Genomic DNA, 22,918 nt, shown 5'->3' with positions numbered 1-22,918 from the left:
TGGTCATAGCACTGACATGGGTGGATCAAGACAGATTGTTAGTGATATGTACCTCTTGGATTTTGCAACCGTCAACCATCTCAACCTTGGCACCATTGATGCAGATGGGGTGTGTACGATACTTTGCTTCCTCAAGTTAGTGACCAGCTCTTTAGTTTTGCTGACACTAAGTTCTCTATCTCCCTCCTGTACTCTGACTCATCATTGTTCGAGATCCGACACACTATGGTCGTGTCATCAGCAAACTTGTAGATGGAGTTGGAGCCACATTTTATCACATAGTCGTGTGTGTATAAGGAGTATTGTAGGGGGCCCTGGTATTGTGGATTATCGTGGAGGAGGTGTTGTTGTTTATCTTTACTGGTTGTGGTCAATGGGTCAGGAAGTCGAGGATCCAGTTGCAGAGGGAAGAGCCAAGTCCTCGGTTTTGGAGCTCTGATGTGAGTTTGGCTGGGGTGATGGTGTTGAAGGCGGAGCTGTAGTCAATGAAGAGCAGTTTGATGTAGAAGGCCTCGTCGTCATGATGCTCCAAGGATGAGTGTGGGTCAGGGAGATAGTGTTGGCTGTGGACCGGTTGTGACGGTCTGCGAATTGCAGTGGATCAAGGCATTCTGGGAGTATGGAGTTGATGACTAACCTCGTGAAGCACTTCATAATGATCAACGTCGAGGCCACCGGATGGTAGTCGTTGAGGCAGGTTGCCTGGTTCTTCTTTGGCACTGGTATGATGGTGGTCTTCTTGAAGCAGGTGGGAACCTCGGAACAGAGTAGGGAGAGGTTGAAGATGTCCAGCTGGTCTGTGTAGGCTCTGAGTGCAGGACCAGGGACCCGACAGGGCCCGTTGCTTTCCAAGAGTTCACTTTCACGAAATCCGATCTGACTTCCGATGCTGTGATGGTGGGTATGGATGTGTCCGAGACTGCTGAGGCAGTTGACAACAGTTTGCTAATGGGAGGTGTCCCTTTGGCCCTCCAAGCCTGTGCCAATCATGATGCCCTAACTAAAAACAAACCTAGCGTCCAGCCTCGCCAGCTCAAACATGTGATTCGCTCGGACTAGCATCAACTTCGACCCCGCTCTCAAATTAAAATGCTGTTGAAATTTCGTCTATATCTTCCCCAACGGACATCCAAAGTATTTTGCTAGGGCAAACGGGAGCAGCACCATTGCCAGCGCCCCCAACCACGACCCCCTAAAAGAGCCTGCCTCCATCCTCACCCGCATTGTCTACGACTCACTACCACAGCCCTGCACCTCGTCGACGTTCGTCACCCAATAGTAATACAACAGATTTGGTACCGCCTGTGGCCCTCTCTGAAGCACTGTCTTCCAAATCCTCGCTATCATACCTGCCCAGACAAATGACAAAATCAACCATTCCACTCCCATACAAACGCCTTTGGCAAAAAAACCGGTAAACTGTGGAATAAAAATAAAAACCATGGCAAGATATTCATCTTTACTGCCTGCACACGGCCTGCCAACGATAGGGGAGGCTGTCCCATCTCAACAAATCTGCATTGACCCTACCCACCAGCTTGTAAATTCAATTTACGAAGCCAGGCCCAGTCTTGAGCCACCTGCACCCCCAGGTATCTGAAGTGAGTGGTTGCCACACAAAACAGTCATTCCCCTAAGTCAACTCCAGCCCCGGAGAAAAAAACAAAAACACTTGCTCTTTTCTAAATTCAATTTATATCCCGAGAAAGCCGCAAACCTCTTGTGCAACCCCATTATATCTGCCACCTTGGGACCCGGGCCGTCAACATACAGGGACACCTTATGCGTGCCGAATTCCACCAGGAAGAGTGGCACAGTGGTTAGCAATGCTGCCTCACGGCACCAAGGACCGCATCCGATTCCGGCCCTGGGTCACCTCCCCGTGGAGTTTTCACATTCTCCCCGTGTCTGCGTGGCTCTCACACCCACAACCCAAAAGAAAAATGTGCAGGTCGGTGAATTGGCATTGCTAAATTGCCCCTTAATTGGGAAAAAAGAAGAATTGGAAAAAAGAAGAATTGGAAAAAGAAATCACTGGGAACCCATCCGCCCCCGGTGCTTTACCGATAGGATATTCCCTTTCGCCGTCCGAACGTCCTCAATGCCCATTGGTTCCTCCAACCATGCCCTCTCCTCCTCTCCTACTTTAGGACACTCCAGCACACCTCCCCCAAGAAGTCCCTCATATCCGACTCATCCTCCGAGGGTTCCGACCTGTACAACCTTTTTTAAAACTCAAACGCCCTGTCCACCTGCTCCTGCGACACCACCAACACCCTTGCCCCATCCCAGAACGGAACAATCCTCGTGAGGCCACTTGCCGGCAGAACTGTCCCACCAACAAGCAACTGGACTTTCCGTATAAAGTACCCCCTTCGCCCGCCTCAACTGACGTACCACTTTCCCTGTAGGCAAAAGATCAAACTGCGTCTGCAGTTCCTTTCTACTGACCAAAAGCTCTGGACTGGGATCTTCCACATACTACCCATCAACTTCCAAGGTTTCCTCTTTTTCCTCCCTATCCACCTACGCATTATACAAGATAATCTCGCCTCTTACCACCGCCTTCAATGCCTCCCAAACCATCGACAGCGAGACCTCCCCCATTCTTATTGAACTCCACATAATCATCAATCACCCTTCCCATCCTCGCACAAAAGCTTGGATCCACAAGCAGTCCTACATCAAACCTCCATGCCAGCCTCTGTGCAGGCCCCTTCTCAAGGGCCAGATCCACCAAATGCAGAGCATGATCCGAAATAACAATTGCCGGGTACTCCGCTTTCCTCACCCTTTCAGCAATGACCTCCCCATAATGAAGAATTCAATCCTTGAGTACACATTATGCACTAGCAAAAAAAAAAAGAGGAATTCTCTCTACCCACTGTATGCAAGAACCGCCATGGGTCTGTTCCCCCCATCTCCTTCATAAACGCTGCCAACACCTACGCTCGCCAGCGAGGCTTAGACTGATCCATCTTCAGATACAACACTGTATTTAAATCACCACCTGAAATTAAGTGATGTGTGTCCAGACTTCATATACAGCCAACATCCTCTTTATAAACCCTACATCATCCCAATTTGGGGCATATACGTCGACCAACCTCCCCTCCAAGGCACCCGTTACTATCACCGATCTGCTCCCTTGACCCGCCCCCACCTTCTCCATCTGAAACCCAACTTTCTTACCACTGGTACTGCTACCCCCAGGGCCCTGCTATCAAAGCCCATGGAACACCTGGTTTACCCAACCCTTCCAAAGCCTAACCTGGTCCTGCACCCTGAAGGGGTCTCCTGCAACAGCACCACATATCGGCTCTCAAGCTCTTCAAATGTGAGAAAACTTTCACCCGCTTCACTGGTCCCCCCAAAACGCACACGTTCCACTTTACCATTGGGACAGAGGGTCCCGTTTCACCCCCCCCCCCCCGCATTCCTATCAGTCATTGCCCCAGCCCCACCCATCGAGCAAGAGCAGGCTCTACCCCTAGTCACCGTTAACCAGCTACCCCTCGCCCCCTTCCCTGAAACCCACCCCAAACCACTTCCTCTCAAAATCACTTCTCTGCATACTCCCCATCTCCTCCCCCCAGTTCACTGGCCAACTCAGTTTGTTAGCAGGGTGGCCCCTGCCAGAGCCCCCTCTCCCCACGTACCTAGTACAAAAAACAACAGAAACTACCCCCACACCCAGCCCTTCTGATCAACCAAACATGATAAGCCCCAAACAAAAGGGTGGGGGGGGGGGGGGGGGGGAGAAGCCCCAACACATTACCCCAACATCCCCAAACCATCCCCTCCCAACCACTATGTTCGAAAACAAACTAAGTCCAAACTCAGTTCAGTCCCAATCCTTCAGCCCTCATGAATGCCTCCGCCTCCTCCATTGTCTCAAAGTAATAGTTCTTGGAGTTATGCGTAACTCTCAACTTAAGACGGACAGACCACTCCAAATGCACATTATTCTTGTAAAGCACTGCCTTCACCTTGTTAAAGGCCGCCCACCATCTTGCCAGCTTCACCGTGACATCCTGGTATATACAAATAACACTGCCTTCCCACCTCACCTCTTAATTCTGCTTGGCCCATCTCACCTCCATCTGATAGCTGTGGAAACAGATTATCACAGCTCTCGGTGGCTCATTCACCTTTGGCTTTGGCTGGAGTGATCAATGAACCCTACCCAGCATAAAGAGGGAGGTGTTCTCCTCCTCCCCCAACATCTTGGCCAACATCTCCGTAAAGTACTCCTTCGGCCTCTGGGCCTATGGCCCTCCAGCCCATCGGCAGACCAACAATCCGCAGATTCTGCCGTCGTGACCTGTTCTTCAGGTCCTCCACTTTGACTCTTAGCCCTTTATTACTCTCCTTCGCAGCTCCTCTCCCATCGTGCTTCCCCTACCCACTTCAACACGGTCACACCTGTAGGGGCAGGGGGAGCACGGTAGTGGCAGGGGGAGCAGGGGCAGCACAGTAGCATTGTGGGGCAGCACGGTAGCATTGTGGATAGCGCAATTGCTTCACAGCTCCAGGGTCCCAGGTTCGATTCCGGCTTGGGTCACCATCTGTGCAGAGTCTGCACATCCTCCCCGTGTGTGCATGGGTTTCCTCCGGGTGCTCCGGTTTCCTCCCACAGTCCAAAGATGTGCAGGTTAGGTGGATTGGCCATGATAAATTGCCCTTAGTGTCCAAAATTGCCCTAAGTGTTGGGTGGGGTTACTGGGTTATGGGGAAAGGGTGGAGGTGTTGACCTTGGGTAGGGTGCTCTTTCCAAGAGCCGGTGCAGACTCGATGGGCCGAATGGCCTCCTTCTGCACTGTAAATTCTATGATAATCTATGAAACACCTCTCCTTGCTCCCGCAATAGTGTCAACGTCCTTCCAAGAGCCTCCTTTATCCGGGCCAACATATCTTCCACCAACTGTTTGAGTGTTCCCATTATCTCCTTTCCATGCTACTCAAAATGCTTGACCATCTACCACTCAAACTCCTTGGCCAACGTGTCCACCGTAATGGGCACAGGCTAACCTGGCGAGCTTGATCCCGCCATCTTTCCTCCCAGAGCATTCCACACCAAATTCAAGCTCTCAGATGGAGTAGCGTCATTCCTTTTCGTCCTGTATTCTTCCGTTGTGTTTTCGGCAAACTCTAATTACCACAACTTTTCTGAAGATCAATCATATAAAATTTCTCCCCAAATTTAGGTGAAAAGGGCCAAAAAATTACGCTCGAGCAGGAGCCACCCACTGTGCGGCCTCCACCTACATGTCGCTACCGGAGGTCCCGAAGGAAAGCTGATATAGTTCAGAATGGTGTGTGGCCTGGAAAGGAACTTGCAGGTGTAGTGTTCCCATGCATCTGTTGCCCTTGTCCTTCTAGGTGGAAAAGGCTGCAGATTTGGAAGATGCTGTCAAAGGAGCCTTGGTCAGTTGCTGCAGTGCATCTTTTGGTACACACTGCTGCCACTGTGCGTCAGTGGTGGAGGAAATGAAATTTGAAGGTGGTGGAGGAAGTGAATGTTGAAGGTGGTGGATGGGGTGCCAATCAAGCAAGCTGTTTTCGCCTTGACGGTGTTGAGCTGGAGTGTTGATGGGCTGCACACATCCTGGCAAGTGGAGAGTATCCAGTCATACTCCTGACTTGTGCCTTGTAGATGGTGGATAAGATTTGGGGAGGCAGGAGGTGAATTGTTGCAGAATTCCCAGCCTCTGATCTGCTTTTGTAGCCTGTGTTTATCTGGCTAGTCCAGTTCAATTTCTAGACAATAGTAACCTGCAAGATGTTGATAGTGGAGGGATTCAGCTACGGCAATGTCACTCAATGTCAGGGAAACATTGTTAGATTCTCTCTTATTGGTGACATATTTCTAAGTAAGGATGATGTGAGGCTTGAAAGGGAACTTCCAGATGTTGGTGTCCCCATGTGTCTGCTGCCCTTGTCTTCTTAGATGGTAGTAGTGTTGGGTTTGGAAGGTGCTGTCTATAGTGTCTTGCCCAGTTTCAACAGTGCATCTTGTAGGTGGCACACACTGCTGACACTGTGCACTGGTGATGGAGGGAGTGAATTTTTGTGGATGGCATATCAATCAAGCAGAATGTTTTGTCCTGGATGGAGTCAAGCGTCTCGAGTGTTTTTGGAGCAGCACTCATCCAGACAGGTGTGGAGTATTCAACATACTCCTGACCCATTCCTTGAAGATGGTGGATATGCTTTGGGGAGTCAGGTGGTGAGTCACTCGCTGCAGCACTCCTAAACAGTCCTAAGCAGAGGGCAGCCGAGCGGAGCGCTGATTGGCTGTGGTGGGGAAAATTTGCATCAGTGCATTGCGGTCACTGTATCCAGAAGGTGTACCTGAGCAAGACACCTTCCGTGTTCAAGTGAAGGCAAGCATCCAGCAGAGGGCAGCAGAGCAGAGCCGCTGATTGGCTGTTGCGGGGGAAATTTACATCAGTACATTGCGGTCACTGTATCCAGAAGGTGGTTTGTGGAGGAGCTGTTGCCAAGTGTCAGTCAAACCCCAAACACTTCTCCAATATTTCCCTCCCTACCTCCTCCTCTAACCAAAAAAAAACAATCACTGTAAGGATCCCAGCCGAGTCAAGATCAAGAGGGAGACTCGAGGGCTGGTAGAAGTAGAAAGAAGTTGAACCGTGACATCACAGCCAGCAGGTAAGTGATTGGCTGTTTTTCTATTCCCTGAGGTGTGTTGATAAGGTAAGGTTTTTCTATTTCTATTTTTCTTTATCGTGTGATTGGTAACAATTTTTCTTTTTTTTTCATTTTTCATTTATCTATTATTTGATATTATAGTTGGACTAAGTCAAGTTTAAGATTAAAAATGGCAGGAGATCTCAGACCCGTGTTATGCTCCTCTTGCTCAATTTGGGAGCTCAGGGACGTGGCTGATGTCCCTGGCTCCTTCACGTGCGGGAAGTGTGTCCAGCTGCAGCTCTTGTTAGACCGCATCACAGCTCTGGAGCTGCGGATGGACTCACTTTGGAGCATCCGCGATGCTGAGGAGGTTGTGGATAGCACATTTAGCGAATTGGTCACACCACAGATTTGGTTTGCTGAGGGAGAAAGGGAATGGGTGACCAAAAGGCAGAGAAAAAGCAGGAAGGGAGTGCAGGTGTCCCCTCCAAATCAGGTATATTGTTTTGGTTACTGTTGCAGCCAGGTTCATGGCACAGTGGCTGCCTCTGCAGGACAGAAGGGCGGGAAAAAGAGTGGAAGGGCTATAGTCATTGGGGATTCAATTGTAAGGGGAGTAGACAGGCGGTTCTGTGGTCGAAAACAAGACTCCCAAATGGTATGTTGTCTCCCAGGTGCATGGGTCAGGCATGTCTCAGATCGGCTGCAGAACATTCTGACGGGGGAAGGTGAACAGCCAGTTGTCGTGGTGCATATAGGCACCAATGATATAGGTAAAAAACGGGATGAGGTCCTACAAGCAGAATTTAGGGAGTTAGGAGCCAAATAAAAAAGTCAGACCTCAGAGGTAGTAATCTCAGGATTGCTACCAGTGCCACGTGGTAGTCAGAGTAGAAATGAAAGAATAGGCAGGATGAATGCTTGAGAGATGGTGCAGGAGGGAGGGGTTCAGATCTTTGGGACATTGGGACCGGTTCTGGGGGGAGGTGGGACTACTACAAATTGGACGGTCTACACCTGGGCCGGACTGGAACCAATGTCCTTGGGGGTGCTTTTGCTAACGCTGTTGGGGAGGGTTTAAACTAATGTGGCAGGGAGATGGGAACCAAATGAGGAGGTTAGTGGACAGTAAGGAGGTAGTAACTAAAGCCTGTAAGGAACTAGATCATGAAGTCAGCGTGACTAAGGGGAAGAGTAGGCAGGGAGCAGATGATGAATGCAAAGGGACTGGTGGTCTGAGGTGCATTTGTTTCAATTCATGAAGTGTAGTAGGTAAGGCAGATGAACTTAGGGTTTGGATTAGTACCTTAGAGTATGATGTTATTGCTATTACTGAGACTTGGTTGAGGGAAGGGCATGATTGACAACTAAATATCCCAGGATATCGATGCTTCGGGTGGGATAGAGAGGGAGGTAAAAGGGGTGGAGGAGTTGCATTACTGGTCAGAGAGGATATCACAGCTGTGCTGAAGGAGGGCACTATGGAGGACTCGAGCAGTAAGGCGATATGGGCAGAGCTCAGAAATAGGAAGGGTGCAGTAACAATGTTGGGGCTGTACTACAGACCTCCCAACAAAGAGCGTGAGATAGAAGTACAAATATGTAAACAGGTTATGGAAAGATGTTGGAGCAACAGGGTGGTGGTGATAAGAGATATTAATTTTCCCAACATTGACTGGGATACACTTAGTGTTAGAGGTCAAGATGGAGCGGATTTTGTAAGGAGCATCCAGGAGGGTTTTCTGGAGCAGTAGGTAAATAGTCCAACTCAGGAAGGGGCCATACTGGACCTGGTGTTGGGGAATGAGCCAGCCAGGTGGTTAAAGTTTCAGTAGGGGATTACTTTGGGAATAGTGATCACAATTCCGTAAGTTTTAGAATACTCATGGACAAAGACGAGAGTGGTCCTAAAGGAAGAGCGCTAAATTGGGGGAAGGCCAACTATACCAAAATTCGGCAGGACCTGGGGAATGTGGATTGGGAGCAGCTGTTTGAAGGTAAATCCACATTTGATATGTGGGAGGCTTTTAAGGAAAGGTTGATTAGAGTGCAGGACAGACATATCCCTGTGAAAATAAGGGATAGAAATGGCAAGATTAGGGAACCACGGATGACAGGTGAAATTGTGAGATTAGCTAAGAGGAAAAGGGAAGCATACATAAGGTCCAGGCCACTGAAGACAGACGAAGCTTTGGAAGAATATCGGGAATGAAGGACCAATCTGAAACGAGGAATCAAGAGGGCTAAAAGGGGTCATGAAATATCTTTAGCAAACAGGGTTAAGGAAAATTTTATTCATATATAAGGAGCAAGAGGGTAACTAGAGAAAGGGTTGGCCCACTCAAGGACAAAGGAGGAAAGTGATGCATGGAGTCAGAGAAAATTGGTGAGATTCTTAACGAGTGCTTTGCATTGGTATTCACCGAGGAGAGGGACATGCCGGATGTTGAGGTTAGGGATAGATGTTTGATTACTCTAGGTCAAGTCGGCATGAGGAGGGAGGATGTGTTGGGTATTCTAAAAGGCATTAATGTGGACAAGTCCCCACGTCCGGATGGGATCTATCCCAGGTTACGGAGGGAAGTGAGAGAGGAAATAGCTGGGGTCTTAACAGATATCTTTGCAGCATCCTTGAACACGGGTGAGGTACCAGAGGACTGGAGAATTGCTAATGTTGTCCCCTTGTTTCAGAAGGGTAGCAGGGATAATCCAGGTAATTATAGACCGGTGAGCCTGACATCAGTGGTAGGGAAGCTGCTGGAGAAGATACTGAGGAATAGGATCTATTCCCATTTGGAAGAAAATGGGCTTATCAGTGATAGGCAACATCGTTTTGTGCAGGGAAGGTCATGTCTTACCAACTTAATAGAATTCTTTAAGGAAGTGGCAAAGTTGATTGATGAGCGAAGGGCTGTAGATGTCATACATGGACTTCAGTAAGGCGTTTGATAAGGTTCCCCATGGTAGACAGGTGTACTAGCTAGATGGATAAAGAACTGGCTGGGCAACAGGAGACAGAGAGTAGTAGTGGAAGGGAGTTTCTCAAAATGGAGAACTGTGACCAATGGTGTTCCACAGGGATCCGTGCTGGGACCACTGATTTTGTAATATACATAAATGATCTGGAGGACGGTATAGGTGGTCTGATTAGCAAGTTTGCAGATGACACTAAGATTGGTGGAGTAGCAGATAGTGAAGGGGACTGTCAGAGAATACAGCAAGATAGATTGGAGAGTTGGGCAGAGAAATGGCAGATGGGAGTTCAATCCAGCCAAATGCGAGGTGATGCATTTTGGAAGATCCAATTCAAGAGCGAACTATACGGTAAATGAAAAAGCCCTGGGGAAAATTGATGTACAGAGAGATCTAGGTGTTCAGGTCCATTGTACCCTGAAGGTGGCTGCGCAGGTTGATAGAGTGGTCAAGAAGGCATTTGTCATTCTTTCCTTCATCAGAAGGGGTACTGAGTACAAGAGTTGGCAGGTCATGTTACAGTTGTAGAAGACTTTGGTTTGCCACATTTGGAATACTGCGTACAGTTCTGGTCGCCACATTACCAAAAGGATGTGGATGCTTTGGAGAGGGTGCAGAGGAAGTTCACCAGGATGTTGCCTGGTATGGAGGGTGCCAGCTATGAAGAGAGGTTGAGTAAATTAGGATTATTTTCATTAGAAAGATGGAGGTTGAGGGGGGGACCTTATTGAGGTCTACAAAATCATGAGAGGTATTGACAGGGTAGATAGCAAGAAGCTTTTTCCCCCAGAGTGGGGGACTCAATTACTAGGGGTCACGAGTTCAAGGTGAGGGGGGAAAAGTTTCAGTAAGATATACGTGGAAAGTTCTTTACGCAGAGGCTGGTGGGTGCCTGGAACGCATTGCCGGCGGAGGTGGTAGAGGCGGGCACGATAGCGTCATTTAAGATGTATCTAGGCAGATACATGAATGGGCAGGGAGCAGAGGGATACAGATCCTTAGAAAATAGGCAACAACATGGGCTGATGCCCTGGAGAGGGTAAATTCTTCCTCCTCGTGTGCGCGGCTTAGCCTCATCCAATTCAAGGTGCTGCATAGGGCCCACATGACTGGGACGAGGATGAGTAGGTTCTTTGGGGGTGAAGATAGGTGTGTCAGGTGCTCGGGGAGTCCAGCGAACAATGCCCATATGTTCTGGGCATGCCCGGCATTGGAGGAGTTCTGGAAGGGGGTGGCGAGGACGGTGTCGAGGGTGGTGGGATCCAGGGTCAAGCCAGGATGGGGCTCACGATCTTTGGGGTGGGGGAGAGCCGGGAGTGCAGGAGGCGAAAGAGGCCGGTGTGCTGGCCTTTGCGTCCCTAGTAGCCCGGCGAAGGATTTTGCTACAGTGGAAGGACGCGAGGCCCCCAAGCGTGGAGACCTGGATCAATGACATGGCGGGCTTCATTAAGCTTGAGAAGGTTAAATTCGCCCTGAGAGGGTCGGTACAAGGGTTCTTTAAACGGTGGCAACCTTTCCTCGACTTTCTGGCTCAACGATAGGGTACTGGGACAGTAGCAGCAGCAACCCGGGGGGTGGGGGGGGAACGACACGTTGATTATGTTTGCTTATTTTATTTAAATTTGATTTATTTAATTTTAATTTATGGTTAAGTTCTCTTGTTGGGGGGGGTGGGGGGAGTGTGATACATGTGATGTTACGGTATGGGGGGAATTGTGGGTGTTATGGGGCTGTTAGTTGCATATTACTGCTTGTTGCTATACTTGTTGTTATATTTTTATATTTTCTGTAAAAAATTCCAATAAAAATTATTTAAAAAAAAAGAAAATAGGCAACAGTTTTAGATAGAGGATCTGGATCGGCGCAGGCTTGGAGGGCCGAAGGGCCTGTTCCTGGGCTGTAATTTTTCTTTGTTCTTAACACTGTTCTGCTTTGGGGCAGCACGGTGGCACAGTGGTTAGCATTGCTGCCTACGGCGCTGAGGACCTGGGTTCGAATCCCGGCCCTGGGTCACTGTCCGTGTGGAGTTTGCACATTCTCCCCGTGTCTGCGTGGGTTTCACCCCCACAATCCAAAAGATGTGCAGGTTAGGTGAATTGGCCATGCTAAATTGCCCCTTAATTGGAAAAAATAATTGGGTACTCTAAATTTTAAAAAAAACACTTCTGCTTTTGTAGCCATCGTGTTTATATGACCAGTTCAGTTAAGGCTCTTGTCAATGGTAACTCCCCCCAGGATGTTAATGTAATTGAATATAAAGGAGAAATAGTTAGATTCTCTCTTTTTGGAGATGGTCACTGCCTGGCACTTGTGTAGCGCTATGTTATAATTGGCACTTGTTACCCCAAGCAAGGATATTGTCAAAATCTTGCTGTATTTGTCAATGGACATGAGCAAAAAAATGTAGGCCAACACCCCAGTGCTATGCTAAGGGAATGTTGCACCCTTAGAGGTGGCCCCTTGCAGATGAAATGTTAAACCAAAGCCCCATCTGCTCTCTTGGGTGGATGTAAAGGATCCCACAATGGCGGCACAGTGGTTAGCACTGCTACCTCACAGCTCCAGGGACTTAGTCATGATGCTCGTCTGGGGGCAACAGGGTGGTGCAGAGGGTTAGCCCAGCTGCCTCACGGCGCCGAGGTCCCAGGTTCGATCCCGGCTCTGGGTCACTGTCCATGTGGAGTTTGCACATTCGCCCTATGTTTGTGTGGGTTTTGCCCCCACAACCCAAACATATGCAGGGTAGGTGGATTGGCCACGCTAAATTGCCTCTTAATTGGAAAAAATGAATTGGGTACTCTAAATTTATACAAAAAAAAGGATGCTCGTTTGGAAAACTGGTGCCGACATGATGGGGCAAATGGCTTCCTTGTGTGGTTCACTCCCCTGTTCTTTCCTTATTGCTTGCAAACTTTTCATTTTCAAATACATATTGACTTGCCTTTTGAAAGTTACTAACTAACTCTTCTATTACAACTCCACTTAAAGTGATAGGTGTCCGAAGGTGTGGGAATGGATAAGGAATTGATAAAGGAAGGAAAGAACCAGTATGTATTTATTAGAGGAGTTATGTTGGAATTGGGACAAACATTAAGTAGGATGCCCAAGGAATAGCTTTTTGTACCTCAAAGCTTCGAATTTAAACTTCTTAGATTCGGAAACTGATTAAATTTGTAGACAACAGCAAATTAGAAAGCACAGTTGAATCCAAGGTGATATCTCAGTACAAAACATTAAACAAAACATGTAAAAGGACATATCAATAGGACATTAAATTAAATCTGAACAATACGTTATGCACATAAGGATCAAATAGCCCAAGACAAAGTGGAACAATGCCGCCGTCAGGAGGATCGCAGAGCAGTCAGTCGTCGCCGTTCCCGCGGTGGTCCCAATCATGGGAGAAGCACCATGAAGACGGTCAAGATGGATCATTTGCTACAAGGAAAAGACGGCCAGAGACACAAATAAGCAGAGTATCTACTGTCCAGGATCTCACATCTGAATCTGTTGGAGAGCGCTACTCAGGAGAATCCACAGCAGAACAGAGCAGTGTTAGTGTTAGCTCTGTACAGAGCTCTAAGGGCTCTGTTTAACAGCCTGCAAAGAAGAAGCTTAACTTGGGACAAAGCAGTATAAAGATGATTTATTGAGCTATGGTTTTGTCAATTATGCCAATGCAAATAAAGTTGCAACGCTCGTGTGTGTCATATGCAGGGAAGTATTGGCAAATGAGAGAAGTTTCAGATTTTGAAAGAGAAGTTGTGGATGAGAAATTCCTTTTGAGGTTGAGACCCCCGAGTCAGTTATTAACTGACAGCTGACTCTAAATCAAAAGACTAAGCTGCTGTACCTGACTGTGGCAGGACATTAAAAACATGCCAAAAATTCATGAGACTGTAAGCATTCTGGATCTCCCAGGACTATCCAGTGCTGAGTAAAACAAGCATTTGTTGCAATTGACCTGTTTAGAGTGAGATCATGAAGACCAAGCAGGCCCCCCTTTCACATTAAAGGTAAGCGAATGTAGCAAGTGTCACGAAGGTCAGCCGCCATGGGTCACGAAGGTTGGCAAAACTGGGTCCCAGGAAAAAAAGTTTTAAAAATATTGGCCTAAATAATATAACACAATTAAAGAGGAATTCATGTTTCAACACAATGTTGCTCTAAACAGGCTATGAGCTGTGCCCAGTTTTGACACTGAACCACAAGGAAAGCAATAAAACCAGTGAGAAGAAACAAACTAACCTTTAGTATCAAAGAAAAGGATAATAGAAAATAGACAGAGAGCAGAGGTTTTCAACCTCAGAAAACAGTATCAGAAACAAGTTCTAAAGATTGTCATCAGTGCAGAAATAGTAAATACAGAATGTTACTTCAAAATAAACCATTACAATTGGAACAAGATTTAAATTATTTTGGACAGATAAGGAAATTCAAAGAATGGTCAACTTTCGCAATACTGGACGGCACAGTGACGTAGCGGTTAACACTGCTGCCTCAAGGCATCAAGGACCCGGGTTCAATCCCAGCCCCGGATCACTGTCGGTGTGTAGATTGCACATTCTACCTGTGTCTGCATGGGTCACACCCCCACAACACAAAACAAAAGATGTGCAGGCTAGGTGGATTGGCCACGCTAAATTGCCCCTTAATTGGAAAAAAAATTGGGTACTCTAAATTTAAAAAAAATATTTGGACTACTGCCCAAACAGCAGCAGTAAACTGAAATAACCTGAACCCATAGCACATGATGTAGATACTGGTTTCAAAAGTGAAAAAAACATCCTATTACAAACACCAATCATTTTAGGTCAAAAGTAAGCAAAACAAAAACTTAGATGAGTTATTCATACTCACATCAATCTCTCTCAATAGTGTAGAGTAATCTGATATACAAAATCCAACAGGAAATCCCACTTTGGCAGGACACTTGAATTTATCACCAATCTTAAATGGAACATCATCAAGATAACTAACGGCTGCTCCTGAAAACAAGTAATTACAACTATAAACTTCCAAACAGAGAACACACATCCTTTATCAAAACTGACCAGAATGCTGCATTGCAACATAGGATTTTCCGTTATTATATTCACAGAAATCATTTTATCTTACTAACTAAATACAGTAATATCATTTTAAGGTTTAAATGCAGAATTTCTTAACATTCATCCTAGTTCCCCATAAACGTTTGCATGTTTTGTCAAAACAAATTACATTTTTAATTAGAAGTGTCTCTGTTACTGCTAGCAACACCTCAGATTACAGCAGATATGTCCACTGTCCTTAGACCATTCACTTTATAATCCCATAAGAGCATAAGACATGGGAGCAGAATTAGGCCATTCGGTCCATCGAGTCTGCTCAGCCATTCAATCATGGCTAATATGTTTCTCACCCCATTCTCCTGCCTTCGCCCCATTACCTTTTATCCTCTTATTAATCAATAACCTATCTATCTCTGCCTTAAAGACAGTCAGTGGCTTGGCCTCCACAGGCTTCTACGTCAATGAGTTCCACAGATTCACCACCATCTGGCTGAAGAAATTCTTCATCTCTGTTTTAAAGGATCATCCTTCAGTCTGAGGCTGTACCCTCGGGTTCCAGTTTCTCCTCATAGTGGAGTAGTTCACTCTATGTAGGCCTCTATTTAGGCCTCTCAGTATCCTGTAAGTTTCAATGAGATAATGAATGCTGGACAATTAAGCCAAATGACCAAGTTCTATTGCATTTTCATTCGCTTCTGCTCGCCTGTAGGTCACTTTAAGGCAAATTCTGAAAACGTAGGGAGAGGTTTTCACCACATACAATATAAACACGTAATATTGTTCTAATGCACCAACTTGCCTGTACGAAGTTCTTTATAAAACCTGGATCAGTGAGGGCAGCACTGCTGCCTTACGGCGCCAAGGACCCGGGTTCGATCAGGGCCCCGGGTTCGATCAGGGCCCCGGGTCGCTCTCCGTGTTGTGTTTGCACATTCTCACCGTGTCTGCGTGGGTATCAGCCCCACAACCCAAAAAGATGTGCAGGCTAGTTGGATGAATTTAGTAAGTGTGGAATAGCGCTCCCTCTAATTTATTTTTGTCCTGCATACACTAGTCATTTAAGTGTGCGGGACCTTTAAATTGTTTTGTGTAGGCAGCACGGTGGAGCAGTGATTAGCACTGCTGTCTCACGGCGCCGAGGTTCAATCCCGGCTCTGGAGTTTGCACATTCTCCCTGTTTTTGCGTGGGTTTCGTCCCCACAACTCAAAGATGTGCAGGGTAGGTGGATTGGCCACGCTAAATTGCCCCTTGATTGGAAAAAATGAATTAGACACTCTAAATTTATTTTATTGTTTTAATTGTTTTGTGTAGCCACACATGCACAGAAACCTAAAGGTGCTTGGCCTGCACAGGAAATTCCAGGTTGTTAGACATTGTTGTGGAGTCTCACTTCCTAACTAATTTTGGCAACTTCTTTAAAAATATTTTTTTAAATGTAGTTTTCGCTTTTGCATCTTTCCCTTAATCTCATATGTATGTCCCAACAATTATTTTGCTTCCTGTATAATAATGAGTTAAATTTAATCTATATTTTTTCTTATTCTTTCACAGGATGTGGGCTTGGCTGGCTAGGTCAGAATTTACTGCCTATCCCTAATTGTCCTTAAGGTAGTAGTGAGCCATCCTCTTGAACCGTTGCAGTTCATGTGGTGAACGTACACCCACAGTGCACTTAGGGAGGAAGTTCCAGAATTTTGATCCAGCGACAGTGAAAAAAATAAGGATATATTTCCAGGTCAGGGTGGCGTGGGGCTTGGAGAGAACCTCAAGGCACTAGTGTTTCCATGCACCTGCCCCTTTGTGCTTCTATGTGGTAACGGTCATGGGTTTGGAAGCTGCTGTCGAAGAGCCTTGGTGAGTTGCTGCAGTGCACCTTATAGTGGTACTGCCACTGTGCTTCTGTGGTGGAGAGAGTGAATGTTTAAGATGGTGGAGTACTGGGAACAGGCTGACAAGACACATAGGCCGGGACAGAAACTGCCAAATGGGGCCCTGGCTGGAATCAATGCTGGCCGCCTGCAAGAGCATTCAAGTCTACACAACTCATTATCGCTGTATGTACTTCGTGATTATCCACTCACGTTTACACAAAACAACAAGACCATGCTATAAATGTGTAACTAACTTCCAGACACAGATGATCAAGTTAGTAGCAAGACAAATGACAAACAAAGAGGCCATCAGACTTCATAATGGGCTAATAGCTGGTCAGCCAACAATGCTTCAGAGGACAATGGATCTTGATTGTGAAGTAGGACATTTTTTTAAGGCTATATTGGATTCGTATTAATATTTACATCATCAAAGCATTCTTCATTTATTGGACTGATTGGCACCATTTATGATGTAAATGGATGGGCATTCGTTTGAATCCCATTTTTGCACAGCTGAGAAACCTTTTTCGAACAAAATGGAGAATCTATAATCTGCCTAGCAACAGCACGAAGCTGCATCTTAAAACGGCACCATGACCAGAAGATCAGGATATCTGTGATTCAAGACCCTGACAGTGGGGCAAATGTATTTTGATTAAAACTAAGACTTATAAAATGAAATGTTGTAAAACCAAAATGACCCAGGCAGGCAAAAGAAACCCAAGGATTAAATATATTGATTATATTAGTTTTACACACAGACACAAATCCTATAAAACAGGAGGCTGACACAATAGATTCCCAGCTAAACCCAGGAACCACACTCAACACCTAATCAAGGTACAGCATAGAGATAATGGGACCCCATTGTAAGTCAAGGGAACACCTATTAAAACCAAGCAGATAACGAGACATTGACGTCAGAGTCAGGAAGCCCGGGAAATCATGTATCTGTTCTATTTATCTGTACTATTCAAATGTGTAGCCACCTAAGATGGACACTGGGCTACAAAATGGAGAACTGCTAAGGCTGCAGGGGAAAACAGTCTTAGCAAGGACAAGCAGTTTGCAGAAGACTAATTAGCATTCTGCACGTACAGAAACCAGCTTGTGGCCAGGTGCAGAGTTTCAGCCAAAGGTGTAAATGGCAACAAGATCTACATAGTAATGAGGTGATCCAGATCCAGACCCCGCACAATAGAAACATTTAAGTATGAATGGATACTTTTGAGTAGACGCCCAGACAGAACGGCACCACTGTATCCAACACGAAGAACCATAGGGACAGCCCACCCATTGAGGGACGACCCTCAGATTGGGGGGTTTAGAAAATATCGATTAAGGCCCAATCGATACATGGCAGGTAAAAGGCCCGCCCCGAAGGGGCACGGACTTCTAGGAACTATAAAAGTAGACCCCGCACATGGTTCGGTCTGCTTTGGCTCTGGCTCTGACTGCTACTTTTGCTCCGGCTCCGCTTTGCTGGTACATCGCATCCTGACTCCAGTTCCATCACCTGCCGTTGAGCCATCGAACTGTAAGTGCCACTACAACGATCGCTACGTGATCCAGACCTTGCTAGATCCTGACAACTTCAAGTACCTGAGAGTTGCAGGCCAAGAACGGGACAAAGGCCTTGCTCCCTGACCTTGCCTGTTCCTGTCTAGATAAGTATTTTAGTTGTTTAGTATTAGAAGTAAGTTAGTCTCTTTAGCGTATGCATGTGTATTTATTATATTTGTCATAATAAATATCAATCGTTTGGACTTACTAATCGGTGTACAGATTTATTACTTTGAACCTGACCTTGATATACTTGGGAGGTGTCTAAATACGGCACCTGGCGACTCCTGAGCATAATTACATACACAGAGCCATAGTAGTGTTAAGCACACGGCCTTTAAACGGAGGCGTGTTAATACACTCCAGTAAAACGAGCAACAAATGTAAAACGGCAAAAGCCCGCCAAAACCTTGCAAATGCTTGTACTCTCTATAAATATTGAACCTCATCTGCATATCGGAGAGATCACTGTGGTCAAGCCATTGTTAGGAGCTGGCTGCGTGGGTCTCCCTGAAGGACTTCAGAACTTGTACAATACAGTAAAAACGCTTTGAACCTTGCCTTGAGACTCGACCTCTTGAATGCACTGGCACAAGGGATTTTTCCCTACAACAAATGGAGCTGCGGCAGTAGGGTTTGATATCTGACTTCTTGACTGGTGGCCACGGTCTGGAAGCCGGGATCAAATTTAAACAAATCTGATAAAAATCCAGTGCAGCCAAGAACAGGTACAAGTCTCCGTTCAAAGTGAGGTACCTTTAAAGGATTAGGGTTTGTCTGTTTTAAATATTGTCCTGGAGAATTGTATAATCTTGCCTAAGTTTTTTTTTTAAATAGTACAGAGAATTTTTTTGAGTAAAAGAGGATGCCGGACAGAGATACCTTGCGCTAAAGAGATGTAGGTCAAAGACGACCGCGTGGAAAAAGGTAAGTAAAGCCTTAAGTGAAACTTTTAATAGGAGAAATAGAGAACCAGAGGTAAAGATAACAGTTTTTAAGGTATTTGATAACGGGAAATATAAGGATAAGAACCGCATGCAGAACTAATTGGTGTGACTAACCCAGGACTGTAAATGAAACCGCTGTCGGTGCCAAAGCTATAGGACAAGGGAGTGTTTGACTCGAGGTGCCCTACCTTAAATCTGACGTTAAGAGGAGGAATCTCCCACGCTAGGGTTAGGTGTTGAAACGGGCACTGAGAGATACAGGCACTCAGGGAGCAAGGCACGGACAGTGTATAATCGGGTAGCAACACCGACTCTGTAGAGGCGAACAACGCAGAGTCGACACAGTTACTAATTTTAACAGGGGCTTTGATAACAAATACACATGTGCAAGTGTTGAGAAAAAGGGGACCCGATCCATCCTAACCAAGAGACACGACGACGGAGAGTCCATTCGGGGCCCGGGCGGAGTTTGATAACCTTGTTCGTCTGTAGGGAACACCACAGCCCATAGCAGGGTACCAGGGAGCTGAGACTCCCTCTTTGGGGTGATGGATCAGCCTTGCTAGTGGGGGTGGTGGCCAAGCGGGAGGCATTGTACTTAAAGGGGCTGGGAACAGGGGCCGACAAACCCACTAAAGACCAGCACACATCCCAATAAGACAATATAAAATAGACCAAGCGTGAGGTGTCAGGAATAGTTGGGGGAGCAGAGGGGCAAGAGGCTCACTGGGGCCCCACTACGAGACCCTACAGCAATACAGACGGTGCTGGAGCAGTATCAGTGAAAAGGAGATAAGGGAGAGAAAGTTGGAGCACTTTTACTGTTAGAACCAGCATACCGGGGTTGCAGGACTGCTAGACAGCAAAATGGCAGACCACGTTGATAAGGGAGAAACTGCAGTAGCTCTCATTTTTAAGTATTTGTTAGCCAGAGAAGCGATTGTTGAAAAGATGAAACGGAACGGGTGGAATGCATCACAAACTTTGGAAGATCAAAGAAAATGGGTAGATAGAGTAAAACGGGATAAAACAAAGGTAATGGGAGTAATACTGGTGACCCAGTTAGCTGGACTAATTGAGAAGGTAAATGCCTCTATGGAGGAGAGACACAAAAAAACAGGACATATTAAGGTATTGCAGGAGAGAGTGAGAGAGTTAGAACACAGAAACTATATTGCGGAGATAGAGCAGAGATCAGAGGATCAGTGCAGAGCGAAGCACAGGGAGACATAAAAAATTATAATCTAGTGCCAGTCACCAGAGGAGGGACGGCAGCACAACCGAAAGCGACCAATAAGCCTTTTACCCCAGGGGAAAGACAGCAGATTATGGCCTCACTGGGGAAGTTAAAACCCAGAAGCGCAAACTCGGAATTTTGGGGCAAACTAGATACACTCTGGGTAGGGCACCAATTACATTTGAGGGACATACACCAGCTGGTCAGGGCAGCCTGCCCAACGGATAAATGGAGGCTAGTGGCAGGAGGACCAGCAGCCCAAGCAGCACAGGACTATAATGGAGGAAGGTGGACACATGCCGTTCCTGCAACGGCTGAGATAGACGCCCAGCAGGCACCCTTCACAGCATTCAAGACAGAAGTCCAACGGGTCTTAGGGAACTCCCCCACTAATTGGAGCAGGATCACGAATACCAGACAAGGACGAGGGGGAAAGTGCATCGGAGTTTGGAGAAAGATTATTCCAAGTATATAGGGAGTGTTCAGGACAGGACAATGTGGATAGGATAGACAGGGCTTTTATCCAAGCATTTAAGGACGGGCTATCGGAGGCACACCAGGAAGTCCTTAGGATGGGGGTGATAGCATCCCAGGACTATGACGAGCTAGTCGAGTGGGCTAGCAGGACAAAAAAGAAGGGTGCCCAGACAAAGCCCAGGCCAGAGAGGACCGGGACCCCCCCTGACGGAGGTGAGGGGAGAACCGGGTTCAGCTGCTACACATGTGGCCAGCCAGGGCATATGGCTAGATTCTGCAGGGGAGCGCCATTCAGGGAGAAACCCGAGAATGGCGGACTCCACTGTGACCACTGCCACAGAGCAGGGCATACCGAGGCAACGTGTTGGGGGAAACATGGGAGACCCCAAGACCACTACAGACCAACCCCGGGGCATCACATCCCCGGAATTCACAGGGGTCACTACAAGGGACCCAAAACCAGGGAGTTGGGAGACAGGAGAGGATTAGTGTAGCCACGCCCACAGAAGACAGTGAATCCCGACAGAAGCTGGTGTCCGTCCACACCACGTATCGACCAACACAGGTCGAAATCTCCCAACCCGTAGCTCCCGTTCACAGCAGGAAAGAGGAGGATAGAATATATGTTGAAGCCTTGGGGGGGGGGGGGGGGGAATGCCACATGTTAGTAGATACAGGAGCAGCAATATCAATAACAAAGCTACCCTTGCCACTAACCAACAAAAGGATATACATAACCGGAGTAGTGGGAGAGAGAATGCCCGCCTATCTTAGCGAGACCACATTAGTAGAAATTAACCACAAGTTAATGCAATTTTACGTGTGTCAGAATAATGAGGGCACAATCATGGGAAACGACCTAATGAAGGAATACCAGGTGCTGATAGACTGTGGGAGAGGGAAACTAATTTGGCCACAACCGGACGGTAGGAAGACCGAAATAGGGACATTAGCAAGCCACCTGGGGACAATCGGGGTAGCCACCATTGTGGTCCGAGATTGGGATGAGGAGAGAAAAGGGTTCGGAGCCATCTGTGCTTCCATTCCTAAAGCCTGGGCCAGGACGAAATTAGACACCGGACTAACTGACACAGAGACAATAAAAGTCCCAGGACCGGAACACAAGCCCCACCGACAATACCCTATCAAGCAAGAAGCGCAAGAGGCAGTGGTAGGGATAGTTAAGGGACTGATAGAAAAGGGAATCCTCAGAGAAACCACCAGCACCACTAATTCCCCCACATGGCCAGTTATAAAACCTGATGGGAGCTACCGACTCACCATCGATTACACAGGTTTGAACAAAGTGACACCTAAATTGCACCCCATTGTGGCAAACCCCTCGACTATTGTAAACGGATTGGCACAAGACCACAAAATTTTCACGGTATTGGACATAGCAAATGGGTTCTGGTCCCTTCCACTGGACACAGAATCCCAAGATAAATTCGCTTTCACTGTGGGAGAAAAACAGTATACATGGACTCGCCTCCCACAGGGGTTTCACAACAGCCCCGCCATATTTCACAGAACAATGAGCAATATCCTGAGTAGGGTGAAATTGCATGAGGACAATACGGTCCTCCAGTATGTGGACGATGTGTTAATAGCGTCCAAAACAGAAGAAGGGCACAAAGCAGCCCTGTATTCTGTATTAAAAGGATTGGCGGATGCCGGGCTGAGAGTCAGCCCACATAAGGCACAAGTTGCAAAACCTCAGGTCCTATACTTAGGGCACCTAATTTCCCAGGGAATTAAAGAAATGCCCGTAGATCGCAAAATCACAATTGAAGAGATGCCGCGACCAGTTACAGTAAGAGGGGTCTTACAGTTTTAGGATTATTCAATTATAGTAGGAGTTTTATCCCTGACTTCGCAAAGATCGCGGAACCAATCCAGAGACTAGTGAAGGGAGGGAAGCCAGCCTTAGAACGTATAGAGTGGGGACAGGAGCAAGAGACAGCATATACAGAATTGAAAGCTAGGTTAGTTTCAGCCCCAGGGCTACGACTGCCAGATGGAAGCAAGGAGTTCCACATATTTTGTGATAACCAGGACGGCTTCTATTCTGCCGTAGTGGCACAGACACATGGGGATAGGAAGAGACCCACAGGGTATTTTTCAACGGCTGAGGGACCAGT

The 22,918-nt window shown here is 46.9% G+C and overlaps 1 protein-coding gene across 2 annotated transcripts in view; it reads right to left on the bottom strand.

The window, feature by feature from the left end:
* The window catches only part of ubap1 (ubiquitin associated protein 1), a 91,503-nt gene that overhangs the window by 35,935 nt on the left and 32,650 nt on the right, over positions 1–22,918 (bottom strand). For both annotated transcript variants that reach the window (XM_038790697.1, XM_038790696.1), the window contains exon 3: positions 14,488–14,615. In XM_038790697.1, the coding sequence (XP_038646625.1) occupies positions 14,488–14,615 (128 nt within the window). The remainder of the gene's footprint in view (positions 1–14,487; positions 14,616–22,918) is intronic.

This window comes from Scyliorhinus canicula, chromosome 3, assembly GCF_902713615.1.
Source record: "Scyliorhinus canicula chromosome 3, sScyCan1.1, whole genome shotgun sequence".
In the NCBI taxonomy this organism is placed as follows: Eukaryota; Metazoa; Chordata; class Chondrichthyes; order Carcharhiniformes; family Scyliorhinidae; genus Scyliorhinus; species Scyliorhinus canicula.
The sequence above is the reverse complement of the archived record's forward strand: the minus strand, read 5'-3'. Positions and strand labels throughout refer to the sequence as shown.